Here is a 26,539-nt window from a genome sequence, read left to right as displayed (position 1 = left end):
TTTTTTAAAAAAAATTTATTCAGAAATTGTGTAAACAATTGTACCACTTGATTTTGTACAAGAAACTCATGAATTACAACTTAGCCAGCTCATAAGATTGTGCTTCTTTAGGTTTTTAAAATGAATAAAAGCTCCTTTTAAGGCAGAAATATGTGTTGATTTCTCTGCCTTATGTGATTAGCCCTTTCAGTTAACTTCCATAATTCACAAATGTTTTTTCCAGCTTTGTTCTGGACAAATTCTCTAGCCTTCAAAAAATGAAGGAAGGACAAACTAGAGTACAAAACAGAGCATCTAGACATGGCTATGAATATTGTATATCTTCTGTATAGACCTGCAGATAATGACCCGTAACTCGTAAAGATGGCAATAATCCATATGCAAATTAGATCAAGATTTAGCTGCTATAGTTCGATCTTGTATCACTACTTGCACAAGAAAATCTTTGGCTTTAATTCTCTCTCTTAGGGCATACTAAATTGGAAACAAGATTGGATGGGGCTGGAGAATATACAAACCTACAAATCTTCTAGAAAAATTCTATAAGCAAGTTTGATTTCTTTGTTACTGTGGACCTGGGAAAAGAGAAGGTCTTTCATAGACTTCTAAAGTTTTACTTGTTCATATGTAAACATGGATCCTAGCTAATCTGAATTTGACAGGTTGTAAATAGGGGACAATCCTCACCCAGTAAAATTTTATTTATACTCTTTGGAATTGAAATGAACATCAAATCTACGTGAAGACAGCCAAGTCATTCAATTTAATTAAATGGAGTATGAGCTTAGCTGAGAAGTAGCATCGTCCAATATCTAGACATCTGTAGTACCATTAATTTTCATTGCACATCCTCATGAGAGGAGACAACAACAGAAAGCAAATAGCCAGGGATAGCTTCCTAAGTGTTTGTCTGTCTGTGTGCTTTAGAATTTCTTCTAATTTGGTTTCTGAAGGAGATTAAGATAGTGATGCAACAGGTTGACAAATGGGGATTAAACTCTGCAAATTTTATGTAGCCGATATTGTACTAATGTGTTATCTGCAGTGAAACTAATGTGTCCTGATGTTAAGCCTTTTTTTCTCTTAATTTTTGTTTCAAAACACAATTTTTTCATCATAGGACAAGTGGAAATTCATTGATGTAACCAATACCATAAATACTGGTTCCTAATTTGAACAGTTACTATTTGTTGTAATCTTCCCTCAAGTTTAGCAGAGTAGATAATAGAAAACACAAACGTATGCATAGACGATACCACATTTTAGAACATCCAGTTTCCCGCATAACCACTATTGGAAATCCAATAACATTACCATGGTTCAACTTCAGAGTTTACTGGACCCAGCTAAAGAAGCAGCAACTAAGCAGGTACAATTTTACAGTTCATCCTTGGCCTGACCCAGAACAAAGTTGTGCAGTGATTCGAGATCTCTGGCTCCTGTGTGTTCAGTTATTTTCTCACCACTACGGAAAAGTAAGAGTGTTGGGTAGCCATGGACCTTCAGAAAGAGAAAAAAAAAGAAATCAGAAAACACCATCATTTTAATCTTATCACCTTATTCAGCATATATTCATTAGCAGAACCCCATCACCACCATTCCGGTTGCATTAAATGCAATTCTATACATGTCTAAGGCATATTTAAGTCAAGGTAAATCTCTGTTGTTTTCTTTGGCAGCAATATAGACATTATTTGTCTTGACCATCTTCTGCCCTTTTAATTTCCTAATGCTATAGTCCTAGGGATTTCCCAGAAGTCTGCCATCCAAGTACTAACTAGGCTTGCCCTTTTCTAGATGTTTCAAGATCTCCAGCATATTGACCTTGTATAACAGGTATGAGGAAACCCTTTAAATCCTAGTATATGGCTTTAACAATAAAGCAGTTGGACTGACTATACCAGAGATGGGGAGCTATGGCTCCTTTATGATTTGTGGACTTCAACTCCCAGAATTCCTGAGCTAGCATGTCATAAAAGGGCCATAGTTCCCACCCCTGGACTAAACTAATGGCCACTAGCAATTTCAACGTTTAGGACAAACTCTGGAATACCATCTAGCCTTGTACTTACAGAAAATCTGTTGCAGACATTGCGTTGAGCAGTGCAGTCTACTTCTGCTATCTTGACATCCACTGGTCCTGGAAATTTCCTTTTTGAGAGGTTCTCCCATGTGGGAGCCAGGTTTTTACAATGTCCACACCTGAAATGATGAGTAAATTTTATTTTGGTTTTGATGGTTAATGTAAGAAATACTTAAAAAAAAGAAAAAAAATTGAAAGAAAATCCAGCTTAGGCATATCACAATACAGTCTCTTATTAGTCACACAAGAACATTAAATGCAGATGTAAATATGAAGTACTTCAGGCAATCCAATTCATATCTGATGACAGAAAATTAACTTAAATCACATCTACGTCATTATACTTATAAGAATCACCACCCATTTTTCATGAGTAGAAATTTGTATCACTCTACCAGAGGTTCATAAGTATTCAACTACTCCCTTTGAATCTGATAAGTTCATTATGAAGGATTCAGGAGATTGCTTTTCTCTAGATTTAGGAGAATATGGCACAATCGCCTTAATTTTGCAATATTTTTTGGAAAACAGAAGTTTGGAGAATTTGAAAATGCTTCTGAAATGCAAGATCTAAGACAAAACACACTCCCCTCTTGGTATTTGGGGAGGGAGAGGATCAATAACAAGCCAAACAGTCTGGAAACCTGTATTTCATCATTTTCTGTTGCAGTGTAAAAGTAAGCTATTTCAACAGCTCTTGTGTTCTTTCAGATTATATAATATCTGACTTAAGGACAGTGGAAAGAATGTACCATTTAAACAAAACTTTTTCTAAGGTACTTTAAAAGAAGTTAAATTTTGCTGAATGGGATGAGAAAGGCTTTTCTCTTACCACTGACTCAAGCACAATGATGGCAAACCTATGACAAATCTTTGAAAGGTGACATGCCACAATGTTTTGGGTAACACGGCAGCATTCATCACCTCCTGACAACTATTCTCAAATAGCACACCCTATTTCCACACTACTTTTGGAGACTGCACAAGAATGGAGTGTGCTCTGTGTGGCCTCTGAAGCTTCTGAAAATTGTATGAGAATGGGGTGCGCATGAAGTTTTTGTGGCTTCAGAAGCTGTGGAAGAGCCTTCTCCAAAGATACTTCAAGACTGGGAGCCTGGTGCAACCCAGAGGCCCTTCAGTAGAAAGACAACACTGCCTGAAGGTAAGTGGCACATGGCAGATCCTGGGGAGCACCTATGGACTGTGGGGGCAATCGTCTGTTCCCCAAGCCTTGTGGGTCCTGGAGAAGACTGTGAGGCAACCTTTTTGAAGGGCAGCAGTGGCACAATGGCTGAAGTTGAAGTTCCAGCCTTTACCTCATGCGCAGCCTCAGTGCTGCTACTGAGTGGCCTAGATGGGGGGGGGAGAGATCGATAATTGTTTCTCTTTTGTTCGGGAGGGGGGGTGACACCCCAGCAGAATCAAGTTAGGCATTTTCTAAATTTTTTTACAAAAAAAAGCCCAAAAAATTCACCATTACTGCTCTAGCAAACTCTAAATTTTAAAAGGCAGAAATAAAGCATTTAGACATGTATGTGTAAAATGCTACATATACAAATGCATTAGTTAAAAGTTACAATATAATACAATATATAACTTCTTAGCAGCTCAAAAGCAATTAAAAATGAAAGTGGTGCTTAAAAATTGGACAACAAAGATAAATATGTAGTTTATCTTTGTTTTAGGACTTGTGTGAAGAAAAGAGCACATTTTAGGTCATAATAGTGCAAAAATTCAAAAGGTTCACAAATTTTTAAGTACCAATTTACTTTGTGTATACTTGGTATTTTGTACATTTAGTTTTCTTTTGAAGATTATTCTCTTTTAAGCTGCTAGCTTCTCTTTACTAGCTTGATAAATAAAAATAATTACATCCATAAGTAAGGTCAATGTTTTGAGAAGTTCTGTCTGTTATATTGATTTCTACATTTCTTTCCAGTATTCCCCTAAGTAAATTTCCTTTAAAGAGTATAGTTACAATTACGACTAAATTTTATCAGAAATATTTAATCAGTGCCATATAAATTCTAATCTTTTTTTTTTGCAAATAGTTTATTGAAAATGGCACTTGAAAATCTGATTTATTTTTTATAAATTTCCCCATTTGAACTATTACATCATGAATACATTCCAGTAAGTGTTAAACAGTTTTATAAACCCTGAGCTACATCACAAAATGTAAACTATATAAATTCTGGAGTGATCACTTCCATAATAAATAGCACTGGAATAAGCGTATAAAATTAATATTCTTCTTACAAAACAATTTTCATAAACTAGCAGTTAAAGGCTGAATTTAACATATAAATTATTAAACTCTCATGACATCTAGCTTGAAAAGAATTTATTCAACTGTTCCATACTGTACTTTTGTACATGCCATCTGTTCCCTATCATTATCTCAGATAATAAAATTGTCCTTTTAAACAAGCTTGCTGTATATGCAGAGTGTGCATTACAGGCGTGGATTGTATATATTGAAAGCTACTAAGATAAGATGTACTTCTTGTTACTCAGCTTAATGTAAATATTTAGTTAAAATAAACAGCAAAAGTAGCCTCCACAAACTCTTGGCTACTTAAACAAATATGTAATAGTTCATATGGAACAGAGAAGAATATGACCCAATTTCATGCCATCATAGTTTTATAAGTGAAAGATATATACGCCTATTCCCCAAAGTTCAATATTTCTTCACCTATTGTAAGGTACTGCTAGGATGGGTCAGATGGGAAGCTTCAGACAATATGAATATGAGCACAAATGTTACATATGTGCCCAAAGATGGTCTATTCTCAATTGGAGTAAAATTCAAACCACTGAACAATACAGATCCCATTATAATCACCCATAAAATCTTAGACCAGTTTACAAACTCATATTTAATCACTTGATCATTAAGTATATATGATTATTACAAAATTACCAACGAAGGTAAAGCCTATCAGAGTAATACGCTGAATCCAACATAATCAGAAGCAATGTAATAAAATCAATGTCATCATTAACTTAACTCCTACTATTACTGTAAGACTAAATCTTGATTAAATCAATTATTTTTAGCAAAGTTAAACTATCTGTATTCATTATCAAGCAATAAAACTTTACAAGTGTTCATGTGAATTAGTCTTCAAAATGTTCATATTACAGACTTCAAAGCCCTATAATTTCTGACACTGACATAGACTAAATTAAATCCAATACTTGCAAGGGAACAAACAGTTCTCTGAGTTACATGCAGCTGGATAACAGAAAAAAAACATTCTTAATTCTCCTTGAGGCAAAGTATATTACAGGCAACCTTGAGATTCACACACTCAAGACGTAAAAATTTCAACACTGATGTCTATGAATGGAAGACTACATTACACTTTTAATAAAATTAAACAATTCTGCCTAATATCTAACACTAAACTGTAATCACAAATTATTCATAGCTATCAAATTAAAAGTTAACTATGGGTAACTTCAGTTTATCTCAAGGATTCCATTGATGTCACCAGAACAGGAAACAATTACCTTTATATAAAACTAGTCATTTATTCTATGCTATATTTTCCAATTCTATAGGATGAAGTAGATAGCTTGGCTGGTAGTATATGCTTCACAACAAAAAGAGAAACAGAAGTTAAATACTTGTAGTATACTTTTTTCTCTGAAAACTTACCATGGAGCATAAAACTTGATGAAAGTGATCCCCTTAGCTACTTCTTTATCAAAATCTTTTTCAGAGAGGGAAAGAACTTTGCCCTATAAAAAGAAATAAAGGTTAGAGTCAAATTGCCTTACCCAGGATCCTAATTATAAGCCCTTTATTATGGATATGCAACATTGGGTAGCTCCAGGAACAGCATAATCCAAACAGAAACAGAATGTTCCAGAATTCTCTGGAACATTCTGATGCCACACTGGCAAATTCTTTAAAGGCGAACTGGTGCAACATCTTTCCATACCCATTGCTGTTAAAACTGTGTGATAGGTAAACAGATGTTGAAATGAATTGAATTTAAAATTATGGAAATGCTAATGAACTTTTTACTGGTTTTGGTCCAGTGATCTCTTCGTTTTCCCATGGTTCTTCTTTTCGGACAGTCTTGTTTATTGTTATCCCGTCTGACCTGTCCATTTGTACCCTGTCACCTTGCTGGGTCACATACTAAGACAGAAAATACTTCTGAGTATCTCAACCTGGCAACAGAGTATGATGTCACAAGGATGATGACTGAGTAAAAAAAAAGCAGGGAAATTTAATTTGCTGCCATCCAACAGGAAGTAAACATACTGCCTTTAAATATACGTACAATATATGAGTAGCCAAACAAAGTGAGAATGAGGAACTATTTTGGTTTTGCAAATACAGGCATATATTTGGAAGCCTTGCCAAAAGAAAATAATTTTTAGTGAGAGGGAAAAAAATCTCTTTAATGCAATAACTTTCCAAAGACCTACCTCAGGAGTTGTTTCTATAGGTGCTTTGGTGGGTTTAGCATCATTCATGGCTTCCTTGGAATCTTTTAATTGAGATTCAATATACTCTTTCAAAGAATCTAAATCTCTCTTTCCTTTGTATTGGTCAACCTAAAATCAAATCACAATTATTGCTAGCTTAGCAAACATTTTCTAATGTCCTATTAGAATATGATTATTTTAAATAGTTATTGCAGGATACAATAGCTGATAAATATATTATTTTACCAATGCCTTTGATATAGCTGGATTTCTAGCTTAATTATTTTTAAAAACCTTGAAAATCTGAATGTGTTGAAACTATGATTCTTTGCTGAACAACACTTGAGGGAGTCATACTGAAATCAGAATTTGGTTTAATTAGGCCTAAATGGACATTAGGCAAATCAAGATCGGAGTTTTAGGGGTGGGGTGGGGGAGTAGTTTGACTGCAGCTATATACATGGGCAAAAGGAAGAGGTTTTTTTTACTCCTAGGAAAATGAATCCGAAATGGCAGAAGACGACAGTGCCAGAAAATAAAGGAAATGGCTTAAACTAAAGAATACATTCAACAGGTAAAAACAATCTTATTATTAGGCCTTTATGAGGAAAAGAACTAAGATCTCATTATTCCAATGAGACTTCTTCATTTACACTTTGCCTGAAGGCTATCGTGACCATCTTTTATCTTCCTAGTGAAATCCAGAGTTCAGAAAAGATTGCTTTTGTAAATTCAGCATAAATAAGATTGGAACTCTTACAACAAAATTTATCTTTGTCTAACATGCTTATGTGTTATGATTCAATAATATAACAATTTAACTTCAACAACTAAAGTGCCAGGTTTTCATAATCACATTTGATATAGGCCTAAAAATAATCTAGCCCAAGCAATCGTGTAAAAGTAAATCTGTAATTTTACAAACAAGCCCAATTCACAATATTCTTACCTTTTCTCCCCCTCTGAACCAAAGCAGAGTTGGATAACCTCGCACCTGATTTTCTGAGCAGATTGCAGCATGCTGTGTGCAGTCCACCTAGGGATTCAAGATTTTTTTTTAAATCCACAAAACCCAAGATTATAGTGTAAATTTATACAGTTAAGTATATCCTTAATAGCTGTTTTATAATGTTTAAATCCATATGGTCAACTGTACAAGAGGAGCAACTATTGAACTGATGTACTGTAAATTAGAGTGGGTTATGTATGGAACTAAACTTATTAGGAATGGTGTTTAAATAAAATACATAGTTCTACACTTACAGGCTTACAATTTCAAAACACAAAAGAGGAAAACAGAAAAAATGCTGGCTAAGACTAGAGTGAAAAAAAAGGAGATATGCAAAAACCAATACAATAACTAAAATGAGAATAGAATCAAAGAATGTAAACATGAGACTCGATGTTGAAGAAAACATAAAAATATGAATAACTTTTTAAATAATTTATGTAAGCATTATAAAATAAATGTCAAATCCTAAACAAAAAAAGAGTTTCATGCATAGAAAGCCAGGAAAGAAAGAAAGAATATTTAGAAGATGAAAACAGCAAATGATAGTAGAAATTTCACAAACAGTTTAATATTTATTCAATGGAATGAAATAGGGGAAAAACAATTAAAAGATAAGGTAAAAGATTATGAAAATAAATTGTATGCTAGTAAGAGATGTACAGATGGAGCTATCCATCTCTTGTTCATATCTTTATGTTTTTCAAACATACATTGTGACTAGATCTTTTTAAAACCTAAATATGGTCAAATAGAAAAAGCTACTGAAGAGAAACAACGCTAAATGTAACATTCAAACACACCAACAGAAACACTAAACGAGTGAAGAGTTAAGAAAGCTATAATGGATTTAAGATGAGAATCAAGCAGTCTGGAAGACAAACAACAGTGTAATCAGCATGGCATGAAGAATGTTTTTTTGAAAAGAAAATGCACATTTTAAAGCATTATAAAGAGAATAGACAGACCTCAGCTAGAGTAGTAATGTGAGCCAAGCAAGGCAAAGAAGAATCAGAGAGAATATGCCCAAAACTCAACTTGCAGAGAAGACTGAAGAATTAAGTTGGGACTGAAAGAGAAAAAGAAGATGAAAGTGACAATTTAAGGGGAAACAAATCCTGTCTTGTGTACACTGATTTTGAGACAATGATAGAGCCACCTCCAAAGCAGAAACAGGCCTAATTTAATGGAAAATATTAGACAAACATTGTGTTTAGAGGCAGCATATCACTAAAAATCATGCTTGGGGATATTTGCTTTCATATAGAAGTTTAATTTTTTTTTTTTAGAAAATCTAACTGAATTCAGCAGATTATGCTTGTTTTCTGTAATACAGAGACTTGGATAAAAAACACTAATGATAGTGGGTAAGGACTAAAGAGGAAATAGGATTATCAAAAGTAAATATACAGTAAGTTAAAAAAATCAACAATTAAGGAGAATTGACAATTGTTCTTCTGTTATGACACAATGAAGATCATTAGAGACACTAAACAGAGCAAAAATCTCCCTCAAGACAACTTACAATCAATTACATAAATGCCATGATAAAAACTGGAGTCTAAATATTTAAATTAAGAACTTAAAATTATTAAAGAAAACAATTTAAACTAATGGCACAGACTGAAACATAAAAAGTAAGATTAACTAAAAGAATAGGTAAGCATTAAATGTTTAATTTAAAGTTATAGGGCTTGGGAGAATAAAATAGATTTTTGCTTGGAGCTAGAAAGTAAGAGATATGCCTTTCTGGGAATTTGCAAGACAGCTCTGAGAATGCATGCGTATTCTTAGCAGCTGCACCCCACACTTCAAACTGAGGGGAGAGGGCATCCAAAGAAGACCCTCCAAAGATGATTACAAGGCTCAGTGGAATATACAAAATAAGATACTGTGATCCCAAATCATGAAAGGCTTAACAAGCCTGAAATGGATCCAGAAATGAATTGAGAGAGAGACTGAAATATTGGGATGATATGATCCTAATAACCCAGTTCTTGTTATTTCTGTAGCTGCTATATTTTGTACTACCTAGTGTTTTCAGACAGTGTTTAAGAACTCTGCTCAACTGAGATGTCAACTACAGTAGTCTTCTGCAGAAGATATAAAAAACTGCCAAAGAGGTTAGGAGAACCAGCACTCTTTATAATGAGTGATGAGGGGCAAAGGCTGAGAAGAAAGGTGACTGGCTACTGTGTATTTTGTCAGCATCCTTCAGCATTAACAGCATCCAACAAAAGTAGTAATAGGAACTGAACAGAAAAGTTGGTAGCAGAACAATCAAGGTTAAGATATGAACAACAAAACCATAAGATTTAAAATGTAATGGTAGAATTTATCAGAATAAAAAAGGGATGAGAGCAAATCTTGAAGACAAGAAAAATGTTAAGTAAGGAATCATACATAGGGAAATAATTAAGGATAAGAGCTAGAAATATGGAGAAAGAAAAACCAGGATATAAAATCAGAAAAATGAGTAGGGAAAAAAAATGGTAGCAATTTATAAATTAAAGTTTAAAAAAACAACCCTTAACTTTGAAATTAGAAAAAAAAATGGAAAGGGGAAAATAAATAACCAAAAAACTTTCATAAAAAGTCGAATGGTTGAATTATCAGCAGAATTGTTGAATTATCAGCTCTTTAATAAATATGAGCCTGTATGCATTTAAATCAGGATGCTGCTCAACTCCAGTTAACTCTGAAGATCTAAATGTATTAAGCACAGAAATTATGGTTTCTATCTGACCAAAGCAGGGAGGAGAAAGAAATTAATTTATTTACTTTAAAAGCAATCATTTCTCTGTGCCTAATGCTCTGATGAAATGAGATAAGATAGTCAGGTCAAGCAAATAATACTTTCAAGCCTATTGAACTCAATGGAAATAGACCAAATTAAATACTTTTGATTTCAACAAATTTTAAAGCAGCTTTCCCCAGACTAGTCCATAGGGACTATAATTCCCAAACAACGTGGCTTAAAGAGTGACTCAGTAAGAAAGAAAATAAGTGAGGAGCAACATGAAACAAGAAAAAGAAGTTAGCAGAGAAAAGGTTAAAAAAATTACCAACCCAAAACTGTATTTTTAAAGAAGGTAAACATTTTTTTAAAGGGGCTTTCTTACGTATGGTTGAGAATTTTTTCTCAACTTTAACAGTGCACCCAATTGAATACTAAGACCAGCAGCAGGGTTTTTCCCCCCATCAGAAAGCCAACAATATAACTGTACTCCTTTCAGTGGTTCTAATACCTGAAAGCAAATGCCTACAATGAAAACAGGACTGTCAGTCATAAAAGTAAGCTGCAGAGCTGGCTTTTTCCTTCTTTTAAAATAACAAAGCCTACGGTACCCCTGTCTTTGTATTAACTACTCATGAGACTTCTTATAAAGAGTAAGAATTTCTCCAGGATAAGCTGTTTGCTAAAGCTACTTCTCAGGAAGCCTAGGAATCAATCAATCAATCAATCAATCAATCTCAATCAAATGGACAAGCAAGTGCGTTTTGACTAACACACGATACTCCAGTAAATTCAGGAATTATGGTGCGTGAATAGCTTGCATGAAAGATTCCAAAATGGGAACTGATAATGTTAATTGTAGTTTATGAAGCAAACAGTGTTCTTTTTTTTTGTCAGTGCTACTCCCAAAGTAATTAATTTTCAATTTAAGAAGACTGAACTACCTTGCCAATCAAACTTACCTTGCCAATCTTGACGGACTTTGACTGTTCAAGGGACTGAGATAACTGTTCCCAAGTAGGTGCCAATGCCTTGCAATGGCCACACCAAGGAGCATAGAATTTGATGAAGTGATTGCCTTTAAAAGAAAAGAAGGGCTGTAGTACTCTCACACAAAACAAGAGTGTATTCATTCATTGAGTTATTACGTACCTTTCTTTATGCAGTAAAGCTTCAAGAAGAGGCAAGTCTTTGGCTTAGACCATATTTAGATTTCCATTCTCAAAAAATCACACTTTTATATTCCTGCATTACACATTAATCTTCTAGCTTTATACTTAATACTCTTAATGATTTACTCTGGATTTCTCCATCCTAATAATTCACTAAAAAGGAGAGTATTTGTTTGAAAGTCACCTTTCCCGATCTGCATCTTATAACAGAATTTCCCAACCTTTCTGGCTTTGTGGCCCAGTTGGGGGGGAGGGGAAGAGGAGATGGTTCCACGCAAGGGGCAGGCAAGTGCATGTGCTGCTTGTGCAAATGGAATCCACCACTTCTGCAGCCCGATTCCAAACGGCTCAAGGCCCGGTAGTAGGCTGCGGCCTGGGGGTTGGGGACCCCTGCCTTATAATGGTATATATCTTTTCAAAGTTCTCGGTCAAGTTTCCTCAAATAGCAGGAATTAACACTTGCTGATGTAGCTTAATTCTCAAATTTTCCTTCGAACTTCCAGTTACATTCCTCTTTAAATCTTATAGATCTGCTTGGGTGGATGACAGCAGCAATTGCTGGTGAATTCAATGGAGGATGATACTGGAAATGAAATCTTTTCCAGCCACGTTGCAACTAATAACTCATTGGGTGGCATAAATTTAATAAAGTAGAAAAGCCCTTCAGAATACCATTCAGAACTGAACTGCCATTCACACCACAGAATAGCCAGCCGTTGCTCCCACTTCAGCCTTAAGGTGAGAAATGAGTAGGATTCACCCACCGCTACTGATTAAAGCTAGACCACAGGACGGCACAACTCATGGAATGTAACATTGTTAAATGTTTCAATAATGGAGCAACTGCTACAATCAGACTATTTATCAGATTGTGGAAGGCCTGTGTTAAATTGCTGTCTGGTCCAATTTTTTTTTCATTATGGGATACTATAAATTAAATATTCTTTAAAATGAAACATTAAAAAGAACATTCAATATCAATGATCACAATGTTAAGTTTGATAAATGAGGGTCTTTGGTGCTCTCTGAGTTTGGTTGTTTTCTTGCAGACATTTCATTGCCCAAACTAGGTAACAGCTAGTAAAGAATGGGGCTTGCTCTCAGTTCTAGTGGCTTGTACCCTGTCAGTATTGGTGGGAGTGGTCTTGGAGGTTTTTTGGTTGGGCTGCTTACTGTTAGCTTGTTTGGCAGTTCCTTGATTGGGGTATTGTTTACTTCTTGATTGTTGGTCTGATGTTAATTTTGGTGTTAATCTATGCTCAACTGGGTGTTAAATGCTGGTGGGGAGGTGTTTAGGTCTTTTTGTTCCCTTTTTGGCTTGTTGATTGTCTCTTTTGCACAGTATGTACATGTTGTTTATATCTATGGGTCTATTGATGGCCTATTTATCAGACTGCCAGGCTTCCAGGAATTCTTTAGTGTTTTTGGACTTGGCTTGGTCTAGGATGGTCACATTTCCAGTTGAAACTATGGTTAAGTCTGCCCATATGTTGTGAAATTAAAGAGTTTTCATCATGTCTTCTGCCTGCTAGTTGATGTTTGTGGATGTATTCAGTTAATCTTCTGCTTATTTGTTCTATGGCAGTTGCAGTCTTTACACTATATGTTGTAGGTGATTCCTGTTTTTTCTTCTGGGGCTGTTGGGTCTTTTGGTTTATTTAGGATATTTTGGAGGGTTTTAGTTTGTTTGTGCGCTATCCTAATATCCAGGATATCCTGATCAGCAGGTAGTGAGGTAGCAATTTATTTTCTTCTTCCCTAGTGAATTGGATTCCTTTGAAGATGTTGATGGTGTTGTGGTGTCTCAATGGTCATTTTTTTTTATTATGGTGAAGGTGTCATCTACATATCTGATCCATATTTGTGTTGTATTTGTGGGACTGCTATTGATCCTAGATATTGCATTACAACCTCTGCTATGAGTCTTGAAAGTGGTGATCTTATCAACCTCTGCCTAACTACATGCTTTCAATTCGACGGACAAATTTGTCAACAAATTAAAGGTACACCTATGGGATCAACAGCAGACGAACAATCAAGAAGTAAACAATACCCCAATCAAGGAATTGTCAAACAAGATAACAGTAAACGGCCCAACCAAAGAACCTCCAAGACCACTCCCACCAACACTGATAGGGCAATCCACTAGAATATAAATTGAGAGCAAACCCCATTCCTTACTACATGATGTTATCTAGTTTGGATAACGAAATGTCTGCAAGAAAACAACCAAGCTCAGAAAGCACCAAGGACCCCTCATTTCAATCCTGAGCCACATATATTCTCCTTAATTTGTTTGATAAATAAATAAATAAAATTACCTTCTGCTACATGTTGCTTGAAATTAGCTTCTGAGAGCTCATAAAGACCTTGCTTTATATCAGGTGCTTTTGATCGCTTCAATTTAGGTTCTTCCTCCTTATATTTAGCAGCAAGAAAAAGAACATAAAAAACAGCATGCTTAAACTTCAAAAAAATAGAGTTACAGGTAGTCCTAGATTTTTGATTGGTTGTTTAATAACTATTCAAAGTTACAAAGGACTTTAAAAAAATGTACTTACAACCCATCCTTGAAATACTGGACCTTACAACTGCTGCTCTCTGCCCCCAGTCACGTGATCATATTTTGGGTAGTTGGCAACCAGCTCAGATTTACAACTGGATGCAGATGGCACAGTCTCATGATCGTGGTTTGCAACTTTTTTTGTCAGTTTGGCCAAACTTTGGCATGATTATAAATGAAGACATCCTCTTTCCCTACAGCATTTTTTTTTCACAAATGGATGTCCTGGGACCACATCACCCAGAATTCCCTGTTCACATAGCTATAGGTAGTGAAGTTGGAGAAATCCCTAACTTAAAATTCAGAAACCACCTTGTTTCAAGAAAAATGAAGAAAGGCTGACCACAGAAGCAGCTCCTTTGGGGAGTAGTTTCTTTATGATATATAAAAGTAATTTGTCTTTGGTCCAGTAAAGAAAACAATGGGTCAAATTTTATTTATTTCAATTTCTACTGTAAGCGTCCTCTTCCCATTGTCATGAAGACAGCAAATCCTGTGTTTGAGTTACCCTGAATTTTAGCCAAAGTAATTTCTCTTTCAATATTCTTCTCACATCTCCATAAAGATAAGATTCCTGGGCTCATAAAATTTTATTCCATAAATGTAAACACTGCTCTACTAGCATCCTTTAACAGTTCAACTATATATTGTCTCTTGAATAAGGACTGTTTCTGATTACTTACATCATATCCCTCTCTTAATGTCTTCAACATCCATTTCTCTAGTGACTCAAGTTCTCTAGGTCCCTGATATTTTGCATCTTCTTGGTGTCGTCTAAGTAATTTTAGACTGCAAATTTAAGAAAACAATAAGCAAAATAGGTTCATAGTCATCTAAACTTGAAACATTTTTTAAAACAATCATCAGGTTATATTGGATCCCAAACAACATTCCTCACAATGGCTTATTAGTATTAATTCTAACATTTCCGTTAATTTCAATAGCACAGCCTTGGACTTTCCAAATTTAAAATGCCATTGTTCTGTAGACTTACAAAAGCTCTTTTAAAGCAAAGACAAAAGCCAAGTTAACTCCCATGAAGGCACTATCAATAAACTTTCTTTGCCCCTAAAACATAAAGTATACTTCTGTTCTAAACTAAGCTATTAAATGATTCAGATTTCTAGTTTACAAGGAAAATGATGGTTGCCTATGATGTTATTAAAGTATCCATATTCCCTTTTTTTCTCAGACTTTGGATCCATTATGCAATTCCCTTTAAAGTGTTTGTATCTTTCTTAGAAAATATTAAAAAAAATGGGAACAGAATGCCTGAAATAATATGGCAGAGATAAACCAGATCTGCTCTGGTATTTATTTGGCTTGCAAGGTAGCCAAACTGGAAATTAAGCTGTTAACTCTCTAGGTGAAAAACTCACTACTGTTGTAATTAGGAAATTATTTGCCATCATTCTTATATTAGCATTTATAAAAATAATAGATTTTAAAAAACAGATCTCAAGAACTAAGTGTGATCTGCTGTTACATGTCAAATCCTTCTACCTGTGGTTTGCTAATAAAATAGTGGATGGTTTACTATAAATCAAAATGGAAAACATGATATCACCAAATACAGGTTGGCCAGGATGAATTTATGAAACTTCTACAAAAGAGAGGGCGGGTGGGGGGGAGGTCTTCAGAGAGGAATATTTCTGCTGACTCTATCCTAATAGCCCTTGCTAAGAACCTTAGACAGAGCTTTGGAATTATACCCTAAATTTCCTGGCTCCCTGCTGTTTTGATCTTGATTTAGCAACAGTTTCTTAATGTAAGAAAATGGTTAATAGTTTTTTGGTCCTAGTCTATTACAGCAATTCGTCTACTTTCTGCTAGTTATAAAACTGTTGTGGTATATTTGCACAGCTGTGCCAAACCCAGGTAAGAAACATTTGTTTACTATACACTGCAAAGGGTCAGGTAATGAAAATATTGCATGCACATCACTGCTCTTATCATCTTATACTGCTTTTACTACAGCGAGCAAAATAATTAAGGCAACAGATATTATAGAGACTTTTGCAGGTACTCTGGTTTTACAGTTGCATAACCTATTGCTACTTACGTGGTATATTCAAAGAAAGGGAAGGAATTTATACAAATACAGAATGTCATGTATTTACAAAATAAACATTCAGAAGCTCTTTTCAGATCAGTAAGAGCTGAGGGAAAATACATAAAGTCAGTATTATTTTTTTACACATACGTTGGGTATCCCCTGACATCATGTTCAGAACACACTGGAGTATCTGCAGTGCAGTCCACTTTTGCAACATAGACCTGTGGATTATCCATGTTGTTGTATTTCTTCGCAAGTTCATTCCAAGTTGAGTGAAGACTCTTGCAATGCCCACACCTGCAATTTTTTTTTTAAAAAAATATCCTGGTGAAAAAGTTGTCAACAATTCTGAATCTACTATTCTATTTTATTGAGATTAGTGACATTAGGAATTCTACAGATATCTAACTTATATTTTCTCTTCCATACATTGGATTTTATCTAAGGATAGAAGGTAGGTCTTTATCCAGGTTCATTTTTTTTTTAAAAAAAATCCTTTGGTTCCTTCAAACTTTGGCAGAATTTTTTAAATATAAGATTACAGTTTTTCTTTTATTGCTAATGTTACATTAGTTGATAAACTTGATTTGACAAACCAGTCCATTGGAATAAAAGCGACATCATTTCTTTTATATCTACTTCTGGGATAAACACAATGTAAATTTTTACTTTACTGACCATTGATTGAATGTCTATATTTTAAAAACTCATTGCTGCCATCAAAAAAACAAAAACAAAAACAAAAAGAAATCGATAAAGTTTTTTGACTGGCATTATTTCTTCTCTTCAGCTCTTTCCCTGTCAGCACAGTAACCAAAGAGGAAGGTACTATATTCAGCCTCTCATTTATTTCAGGGTCATTCAGTTTTAAACAGTTAGCATTTCATTTAACCATCATGTTTTCTGAATGGATAGTATGTGACAAATTGTTTTCCTTTAATCAAAGACATAAAAGCCCTCCATCCTTAATTAGAAATTATGCGTTTTGTTTGCCCTAAGGAGCTACTGTCACCTTCTGTTGTCTATGCATCAGTTCTTTGATTTCTTTCCTTCTTTTTACTTTGTCCTTTGCTTTCCCTGAGCTGGTATTTCTCAAGCAAGGATGGCTGGGGAATTCTGGGAATTGAAGTCCACCCATCTTATACTTGCCAAGGCTGAGAAATACTGCCCGCAATAACATTTTGACTTATCAGGAAATATCAATTAAGTCTTTAAGTTATACTAGAGCAGCAAACCATTTCATCTCAAGGTATATTCGTTGTGAATTGAAAGCTCTATTAGAATGGAGCAGACAGCAAGATCCTGAGTCACTTCCAAAGGGAGGAGATAGGGATTATTTTATTTTATTTTCTCCATAGCCCCCAGTTTGATCTATACCAGGGGCGTCAAACTTGCAACGTCATGGGACGTGTCGCGACGTATCGCGACTTTTTCATTGCTGGCAATGGGGTGGGCGCGGTTTCGCCATGACATATCCAGCCCGCGGGCTGGCAGTTTGACACCCCTGATCTATACCAATTCCGAGCTCAATCAATCTTTATTTTGCTGGCTTTTCACATCAAATTTGGTTCTGTTGCATTTAATTTTCATACAGTTATTGTTTTGACTGACAGTAATTGTCCCAGCCTCCTTTACATAGGGCAAGATTTTTCTGAACCCAGAAAATGTTTTAAAGAGTGTCTTGAATATGGAACACATAAGAAAGAATCAGAAGCTCTCTTCCAACTTATAAATACCTCCACATTAAATGTCTAAAATCTATGAATTTGGGTGCCAGCAACCAGACAATAGCTATTCTGGTTCAGTATGGCATTCCTGTTAAACTAATGAAAATCCAGGAATGGTTCTGAAATTTTGCAAGTCTGACAAAACTTTAAGTAACACTCAGCAGCAGATCTTATGAGAAACCACAGGTCCATCCCCATTCTTTGAAGTTCCTAGAACCTCACATTTTTATTTAATAACTAAATATAGTATTTATTTAGCATATGGCACTAAATATAATAAATACAGTAGTATGTTACTGTGAACTTTCAGTGCTTTTTATAAAATACATGAAACAGGCTTCCCTTTTTATTCTAATTCAGTCTATTTCTTTCTTAGTGAACTAACATAAAGAAATAAATCCTATAAGTCGTGGGTGAGTGGGGTGGACATGGAGATCAAATGAGAAAAAAAGACTTCATGAAATTAATTATTCTGGAACAGAACTGAAGAATGATAGCAATAATGAAGATAAAAAATCATAAAAAAACAAACCTCTGGATATTTTGGTTGATGAACATGGCACTGACTATTTGAAAATAAATACAGTTATCACAATCTTTGCTATAATATTTTTTAAAATATAATAATTTAAAAATCAACATTTTAAGAAATGAAGAAGTAGCTATGGCTACAATGAAAATTATGAAGTACAGTTTCTAGAACTTTATCACAGCAAGTCTCATTGAATGTAGTAGGATGTGTTACCATACAACTCTATTGAAGAATATAGTATTAGTATTTCATAGAATTACAAAACTGGAAAGATCCACTTAGGTCATCAAGTCCAATTATGTGCTGCACGAATGGATCCAGGATAAAGCATCTGTAACTGATAGCTACACTATCTAGCCTGTAACAGGAACCTATCTTGGGAAATTGATTCCACTGTCAAACTGTCCTTAGTATTAGAAAATGTGCTGTGAAGCACAAAAGTGGCTTTCTTGGAACCTTGCATCCATAATTATATTTCTAATAATTCCATAATTCTATTACCCTTTGGAACAACAAAAATCAAGTGTTGATTTTCTTCTGGGTAATAGAACTCTTGTTTTGAAGAGTGGCATACAAACACTTGAATGCACATACACATTTTTTCTTTTCAGGTATTTGAAGAGTGCTATGATATCAGACAGTTCTTAAGATAAGCATTCTCACTTCCCAGGACTTAATTTTTAATACTGATCACCCTTGCTGCCCTTCTCTGAACTGTTTGTAGTTTTTCTGAATCCTTCTTAAAATGTGCCCAAAACCAGACACAATATTCAGGGCAGAATCTAACGAATGCAGAATAGTGGAATTATTACTTTGTTTGGCAACAATTTTTCTGTGGGAACCTGAATTTGCATTTATTATTTTGACTACATCATGCTATTGACTCATACTTAGTTCATAATCAATTTCTGTTGAAAACCCTTTTCCACAAGTAATATTGCCAAGATAGGCATTCCTCTCGGACCTGAGCATTTTCTTTTTGTTTCCTAAGAAAATTCTCCAATCATTTCTGCTAAATTTATTTTCTTCACATTTCTCTAAGCAATATTTTGCATGGATGTGGCCACATAAGACATCAGAAGTCCAACTCAATTGAAGACCTCATTTTATATTCCTCAATGACCTCAGAACTTTCATTTTTCATTTTTCCCTCACTGGAACTTTCTGTTAACTATGCTTATGCTTTATAGTATCTCCTTTTCTTTCTTTCTTTTTAAAGAAACACTGACCACTTTTTTTTCATAAGCAATCTCTTACTATGGCATTCTACTTATCAATAATTGAAGTTTATTAAAATCTACTTTCTTGAAGTCTAAGATGCATAAAAGAGATAGTTGTCCACAGAAGAGGTCAGAATTCACTGAAGGTTTGCCAACAAGATGCTGGGAAGATTAAATCCTCCCATTGCTAATGTGTCATATTTGTATAAAAAAGCAATTTTAACAGCAACCAAATTATGGAATGAAATCAAAGCAAAACTTCAGGATTGATACAAAATGATTGTGATTTCACATGGGGAAAGTTAAATTTAGCAGAACAAGATCTAATGGAATAATACACTATGTTCATTCAGTAGAAGAAATTTTTGCTGGTAAAATTACAGGGCAGACAATGATTTCCTATTCCACCATGACCCGCCATATGAGTTCCAAAATCTGCCATAGCCTCCCAATTTTCATAGTAGATTTTGAAGTCATGCAGAGAGGGTTGCAGGAGGTACAAAAGCAGAAGAAAGTTTTGCTGTTTGTATAGAATGGAATATAGCCTATATATGGCAGAAATTTATCCTTTGTAGGAATATGCATCATGCAATTACAACAGAGTTAGGTGCACCCACACACACTCATCCTGGTCTACCTCAAATTTTCCCATTTTATTGATGTGAAAATTTGACCATGTCTTGAATGGACTATTTCTTTTATAGAATCTAAAAACTGTTTCGATCTACACATTTTATCCCCCCAAGTCTTGAATTATTTGATTCACCATTCTCATTTACCCAAAGGTACTGTTGATATATTTTTAGACTACTATACTACGACTATAAAGTCATCAATGCTGAGAACCAAGCAGAAATATTGACAATCAAATTTATACATGCCATCCTTATACCATTCTATTTTATTCTTGCAAAGTGTAGATCTCACAAAGCTGTCCTTGTCATTAGAATGACTTTTCTCAAGAAGGAAATCTAGGACACTATTTTAAGAGTAGCAATTAGATGGTTATGGGAAAGGCTGACACTGAAATATTATGTCTCATATGCCAAAATACTTTAGGCCAGCTCTTTGAATTCCTATTTGTGTCTGTATCAATGACATTACAAATAAATGTTTTTAGAGCCAGTTCTATCTACTTTCCTACCTGAGCTATGAAAACCTAAGAAAATCACAAACAGAATGCCGGGCTGTTTGGTTTAGAAAATTGTGTTTTTAGGGATTCTTGTGGGTGTAGTCAATACTTTCAAAATAAAATTCTAGCCATGTAGTTAATAAAACTCTAAGTATTAACTTAGAACAACCAGAGCTGATAGAATATAAATTTGCAAACTGAATAATTCCACAAGCAAAATTTTTCATTTTTCCCCCTCCACTCCAAACTTTCTATGTCCGTCTCTGTTTCTCACTTCTGAAATCTAATATTATGAGGGAAAGATTGTGAGGGTTGCACTCCCCACCCCAAAATCTCACAAAAATCTGTGTTTCAAACCTCAATCTCTTATCCAGGGTTTTATAAGGGACTATCTATAAAGTTTGCACCCCTACAAACTGTTAGGATTGCCAATAGCAGAATCTGTTTCTCAGGTTGAACTATGTGACGGGGGGAGTGTCCTCTGTGCTTGCTGAGCTTCGTAGTTTGCTTGCAGACATTTCATTACCCAACTAGGTAATATCATCAGTACAAGCCAATCAATTCAATCTGTTCTCTTTTCATTTCTGCAACTGACTCCTGCAGTATTTTCTAGGTCCCAAGAAGCCATCAAGAAAATATCCTTGTTAGACTCTATTTTTTCCCCATTTAAGGAAATATTTCAGTTGACAAACTGATATATTTCAACATAGTTGGTTTTTCCCCTTACTTTAGGGTGGCCTGACTCACTCCCAAACTAATAAATACTGTGCTATTCAAATAGTATTATTTATATACTATTGACTCTTTACTGTACTTCCCAAGTTTCTTTTGTTCACCTCAAAGCAATTTTGGATAGGGCAGAGCTCACATTATGGTTACCCATAATGTCCCCAAAGCCCCATTCACAAATATTTACCATGTGCCTTAACAAACTGCATCTCCATGTCACCTCCTATTTCCCCAGCAGCCCTTGGAAATAAAAACAAGCAAATGAGCAGTGTGCTCTGAGTCACATCTGCTGACTCCTCCTACAAGCAAGTACAGCTGAAAAATATGGTTGGTTCTATCCATGGTTCATTTAGTGCAGTGTTTCTCAACCTTGACAATTTTAAGGCATGTGGACTTCAACTCCCAGAAGTCCACAGCCAGCATTGCTGGCTGTGGAATTCTGGGAGTTGAAGTCCACATGCCTTAAAATTGTCAAGGTTGAGAAACACTGATTTAGTGTGTTGTCTGAGCCGTGGAATCTGGCTTATTTCCCTTGGAAAAAGTCAGAAAAAAGAAACTAAGGACAAACTGATGAACATAGGATTGGCTGGACACATTATTTAGTAAAAAATTCCATCTATTTTTCCATCTTTAAATTAACTTTGAAGTGGAAACATAGAGAATATCATATACAATTCATTTAAACTAATACAAGAATCAGAACTTATAAACAATTCCCATTAAACAGGTTACAAAAATCAATGCTGGCTACTAGAAATTGGATCTAGAAAACCTGTTTCCTAGATAACATTTAAATTAGGAACACAACTCTGTATATACTGTATTGCCATTCTTGCTCTAAAACAAATCTAAGAAAAGATACGAACACATAATTAATTGTCTGCCCTTACTGGAAAAGTTACAGTTGTCTTCAGAGAAACTAGCATACAAATAATTGTTGCATGGAGATACAATAGTTTATGGCTTCTCAAGTAGTTTGGTTATATTCCTAATAAGCAGTGCTTTTTTCTAAAAAAAAAAAAAGGTGCTGGAACTCACACACGTCATACAACCCGCCTTGCCTACCCTACAAGGTTCCAGCCAAAAAAGGTGCCGGAACTCCGTTCTGGGCATTCTATGAGAAAAAAAAGCCCTGCTAATAAGTAATTCTGCATATTGTAAATGAAGTTCTATGGAATACCAACTCAAATTTAAGGCAGAGAGATGGGGCAGAAAGCCCTATGGGCACATGTATTGCAGCTTACACATTACTTGTTAAAACAGGTTCTAGATTTTGGGGGGACGGGGTGAGAGCAATTAAGTTTTCAGGGAATACATCCAATGGGGAAAATGTCCCGATATGTCGTGCGATGTCATGTGACGTCACGAGTTTGACATGCCTGTTGTAAAGCAACCATTTATTCAGCAATTATTCAAAGTTACAGTGATGCTGAACAAGGGAGATTATGACCATTCCTTGTAATTGTGGCCATTGTGGCATCTTGGTGGTCATCTTATTGAGATCCAGGTACTTGGCAACCAGCTGGCAATTACGACAGTCTCAATATCCCAGAGTCCCATGTTCACCATTTGTGAAGTTCATTGCCAGCTTCCATCAAGCAAAGTCAATGGGGAAGCTAGCAGGAGGTCACAAATGGCAATCACATGACTGTGAGATGCTGCAACTACATGAGATTTGCCTGAGGATGGCAACTGGGACTGCCGCCACTCTCTTGTAAGTCGGCACAGTCACGTGAAGTTGTGCTTTATGACTGGGTCACTTAGCAACAGAGCTGGCGGTTTCAATTACCGTAATTAAACAAGGATTTACAGTAAGAGCCTGCTAGATAAATCAACGCTTAATCATTTCAGTATTCTGTTCTCAAAATGGCTAAACGGGTGTCTACAAATAAGGCCATGGTTCCCAGAAATTGTACTGACAGGCATGTCATACTCAGGATAACACATAGTAATTGTGACTAGTAGATTTTGGTGTAATCCGCTTTAAGAGGGTTGTGGCGATCACTGTATTTTATGGCAAGAAAACTTTTTGTGCAAAAGAACCCTTTTTGCATATTTTATTTCTACTAAAAGTATACTCAATACCAGGGGTTGTCAACCTTGGCTCTTTTATGACTCGTGGCCTTCAACTCCCAGAATTCCTGAGCCAGCTATGAAGTCCACGAGTCATAAAAGAGCCAAGGTTGACTACCTCTGCTCAATACTGTAACCTTTTTCATAGAAGAACTGTCACTGATCATTTTGTCCAGTGTTTCTTGCATTTTTGCAGCTTTGTATCACTTTCTGAGGGTGAGCAGGACTGTATAAGGTTCAGCCAGTTTTACTTTGGAGTACTTTCCAAATAATGTCCATCAATACAAATCTGTCTATTTCACAACAGTCACATACCGAGACGAAGCTTTCATCGTACAATTCGGCATCATCCCAGTATCAACCTCCAGTGAAAGATAATCACATTGGTGTATGAAGCCTTCCTTGTTTAGGCCTAAGCTCCAGGACTACTTGCTCCCAAACTTAAGTCATCAGTAGGACACTTTTGTGGTCCTGCCAAGGATGTTTGACATCAGTGTTTTCCCTGTAGTTAAGCCCCAGTTACTGAGTTGAAATAAGTCCTGTCCTTACTACAGTCTAGGATGGAACTCAACATGCATGATTTCAGCCCTATGAATGCCATCATTTTAACTTTGGTATGAGAGACCTTGAGTTCTAGTCCTGGTCTTATACAATAAACCAGCTGGTTCACCTTGGTCAATCATTTTCTCTCAGCCTTAGGAATAAGATAATGGCAAAAACCTTGCAGGACCTAATCCAAGCAGTCAGCAGGAGTCAAAAACTTAAAGGAGTGTGCATACATGGACACACAAACACCACCACCATCATCACCTTGCCCTGGGTTTTTTTTTCCTTTTTCTTTTGTTCCATGAATATCAATCTGCAGTGCTAGACATTTAACTTTGTCAGTTGAGCATCTATTTACCTTTGGAACTGATGTTGCTATTTTAAAGTAGCCTGTGTAACCTGGAATGTCTCTGCTTCACCTGTTAAAGTTGCTGAGCTTTCTATGCCATTTGCATAAGGCGAAGGTTGATACATTTGGTTCAATTCTGCAGGAGCTAATATTGCACGTGTTCGAGGATGGGATGAGCTACTACAGTCAAAACTGATGGCTTCAGAAACTGACTCTACTAGGATGGGTTTCCTTTGTTGTATCCTTCCTTTTCTCCTGGCCCTACCCCACCAGGACAGCAAGTCCATCGACCTTTCTCTTCCAAGGGGAAGCTTGCAAACAAGGCAAGGTCAGAAAAGACGGCCTCTGTGATTACAAACATCCCAGGATGCCCCCCTCCCCCCTCATTTTAAATGTTTATGTACACAACAGGGACACTTTTGGCAAGTTTTCCCACTTTGGGTCTCATCCATTCACGCCAGCGATCCCGGAAGAAGCGCGCTTTACGCCTTTGGGGAAGACAGTAACTTTAGCTCGCCAGCTAATGCCAAGGACAGATGAAAAGATTTGCCTGCGTGGAAGTGAACTCTCTCCCAAGCCTCAGCAAATCCTGGCACGGTCTGCGGCTGTGGGAAGCGGGGGAGTGGGCGGGCACGCGGTTTGGAGGAAAAGCTAACCGAGGCGGGGTGCGGATGGAAAAGGGAGCCCCCTTCCCGCCCCGGACTTTCCCGGCGGCTCCCTTGGCATCCCGCCCTCACCGGCTCTCTCTCTCCGGCTGCCACAATAGCGAGAGCCGGGAGAGGACCGCGGCGCACCCTTTCTCCCTGTCCAGGCCGCCGCCGCCGCACGCCGCTCACCACGGGGCGAAGAACATGATGAAGTGCGGTGCGCTCTGGACGCCATGGCGCAGCATTTCGGCGTTGTAGAGGTGCCGCGTGTGGGGGTCCGTGTCGTCGCTGTCCTCCGTCTCCATCTCGTCCGCCCACGCGGAAGCCCCGCGCAAGACGAGACAGCCGAGCAACAGAGCTAGGCAGGCGGCAGCAGAGGAGGCGCCCGGACGGAGAGCCGCGGCCATGACGGCGTTGCAAAAGCAGGAGCAGAAAGACACCGGCCCGGGCAACGTCGACCTGTCTTCCGCCCGCCCCGTCCTCCCTCCAACACCAGCCTCCGCCCTTAGCCCGCCTCGGCGGAGAGTCAGAGGGCGATCAGGGGAGGGGCTGGAAGGAAAGGGCCGGCGACGACAAAGCGCGTCTTAGCTTGCTCTCTTCCCGGGGATCGGCTGTGGCCGAAGAGGGCTCGGAGGAGGAAGCGCCTCATTGTTGTGTTTCGAGAACCGGCAGCTCCGGAGTTCAGGTCGGATAGGAAGTTACGCATAAAGTGGCCCTGGGCAAGCCTCCCCAAATACGCGGTGGCGGGTCGCAATGTCCACTTAGGGTTCACCCCCCAGACTTCTTTTGATGAGAGCCACGGTTTTGAACTGCTTTCATTCCTTGTCAGGAAGTCAGTGGGCCCACTACGAGCGAAGCGGTGCCAGTCTTAAGTCCATTATCTGTAGCTTTCTATTAAGGAGGTGGGTTATCTGCCATGTGAAAGAGAACATAATATTTATTTGCATGGCCCTCTATCAGAGAGATAACGATGAAGGTAACAAACCCACAAGGCGGGATTTATTTGGGGTGGGGGGGCAAATCACGGTACATGGCCATCAGAAAACTTTGAATTTTTTGTACTGCAAAAGAGCTTATAGGAATGAATTTATGTATTAGTATCCCCAACTGAGCAGAGGAATCCATTTTTCCAGCTTCTTCTGGAAAGCCTGACAGGTTGTAGAATCACAGAGATGGCAGTTCAAAATCCCACTTATCCATAAAATTCACTGGGTGAACTTGGGCCATTGGCACCACTCTTCAAAACCTATCTCAAAAGAGTTTGGAGGATCAAGTGGGAAGAAAATGATCATCTTGCCTGCCTGGAGTTCTTGAGATATGTATATTATAAATAAATTAACAAATCCGTGAAGCCTGAGTGTAAGATTGCATGCTGAGCAAGCTTAAACCCCATTCAGGCTAATCAGATTCAGTTTTGAGCAAATTTACATAGGATTGTGCTACGTATACTGAAGTTTCATTAACGGCTTTGAATAAATTATTAATATAATGATTAATTGCTCTGAGTAGGCCCTT

The 26,539-nt window shown here is 36.8% G+C and overlaps 1 protein-coding gene across 1 annotated transcript; it reads right to left on the bottom strand.

Moving 5' to 3' along the window:
• TXNDC5 (thioredoxin domain containing 5) lies at positions 1-25,511 on the bottom strand. Its single transcript, XM_015810837.1, has 10 exons — positions 25,214-25,511; positions 16,217-16,366; positions 14,697-14,802; positions 13,772-13,868; positions 11,241-11,356; positions 7,482-7,568; positions 6,533-6,661; positions 5,751-5,833; positions 2,073-2,202; positions 1-1,500 (listed from the first exon to the last, which is right to left on the bottom strand). Exons 1-10 carry the CDS (start codon positions 25,429-25,431, stop codon positions 1,378-1,380), a joined length of 1,239 nt encoding a protein of 412 aa, XP_015666323.1. The 5' UTR covers positions 25,432-25,511; the 3' UTR covers positions 1-1,377.
• Positions 25,512-26,539: the final 1,028 nt, after the last annotated feature.

Source organism: Protobothrops mucrosquamatus, unplaced genomic scaffold (genome assembly GCF_001527695.2).
Source record: "Protobothrops mucrosquamatus isolate PMUCROS unplaced genomic scaffold, P.Mucros_1.0 scaffold23, whole genome shotgun sequence".
In the NCBI taxonomy this organism is placed as follows: Eukaryota; Metazoa; Chordata; class Lepidosauria; order Squamata; family Viperidae; genus Protobothrops; species Protobothrops mucrosquamatus.
Note: the sequence above shows the minus strand (reverse complement) of the source record. Positions and strands in the feature narration are given on the sequence as shown.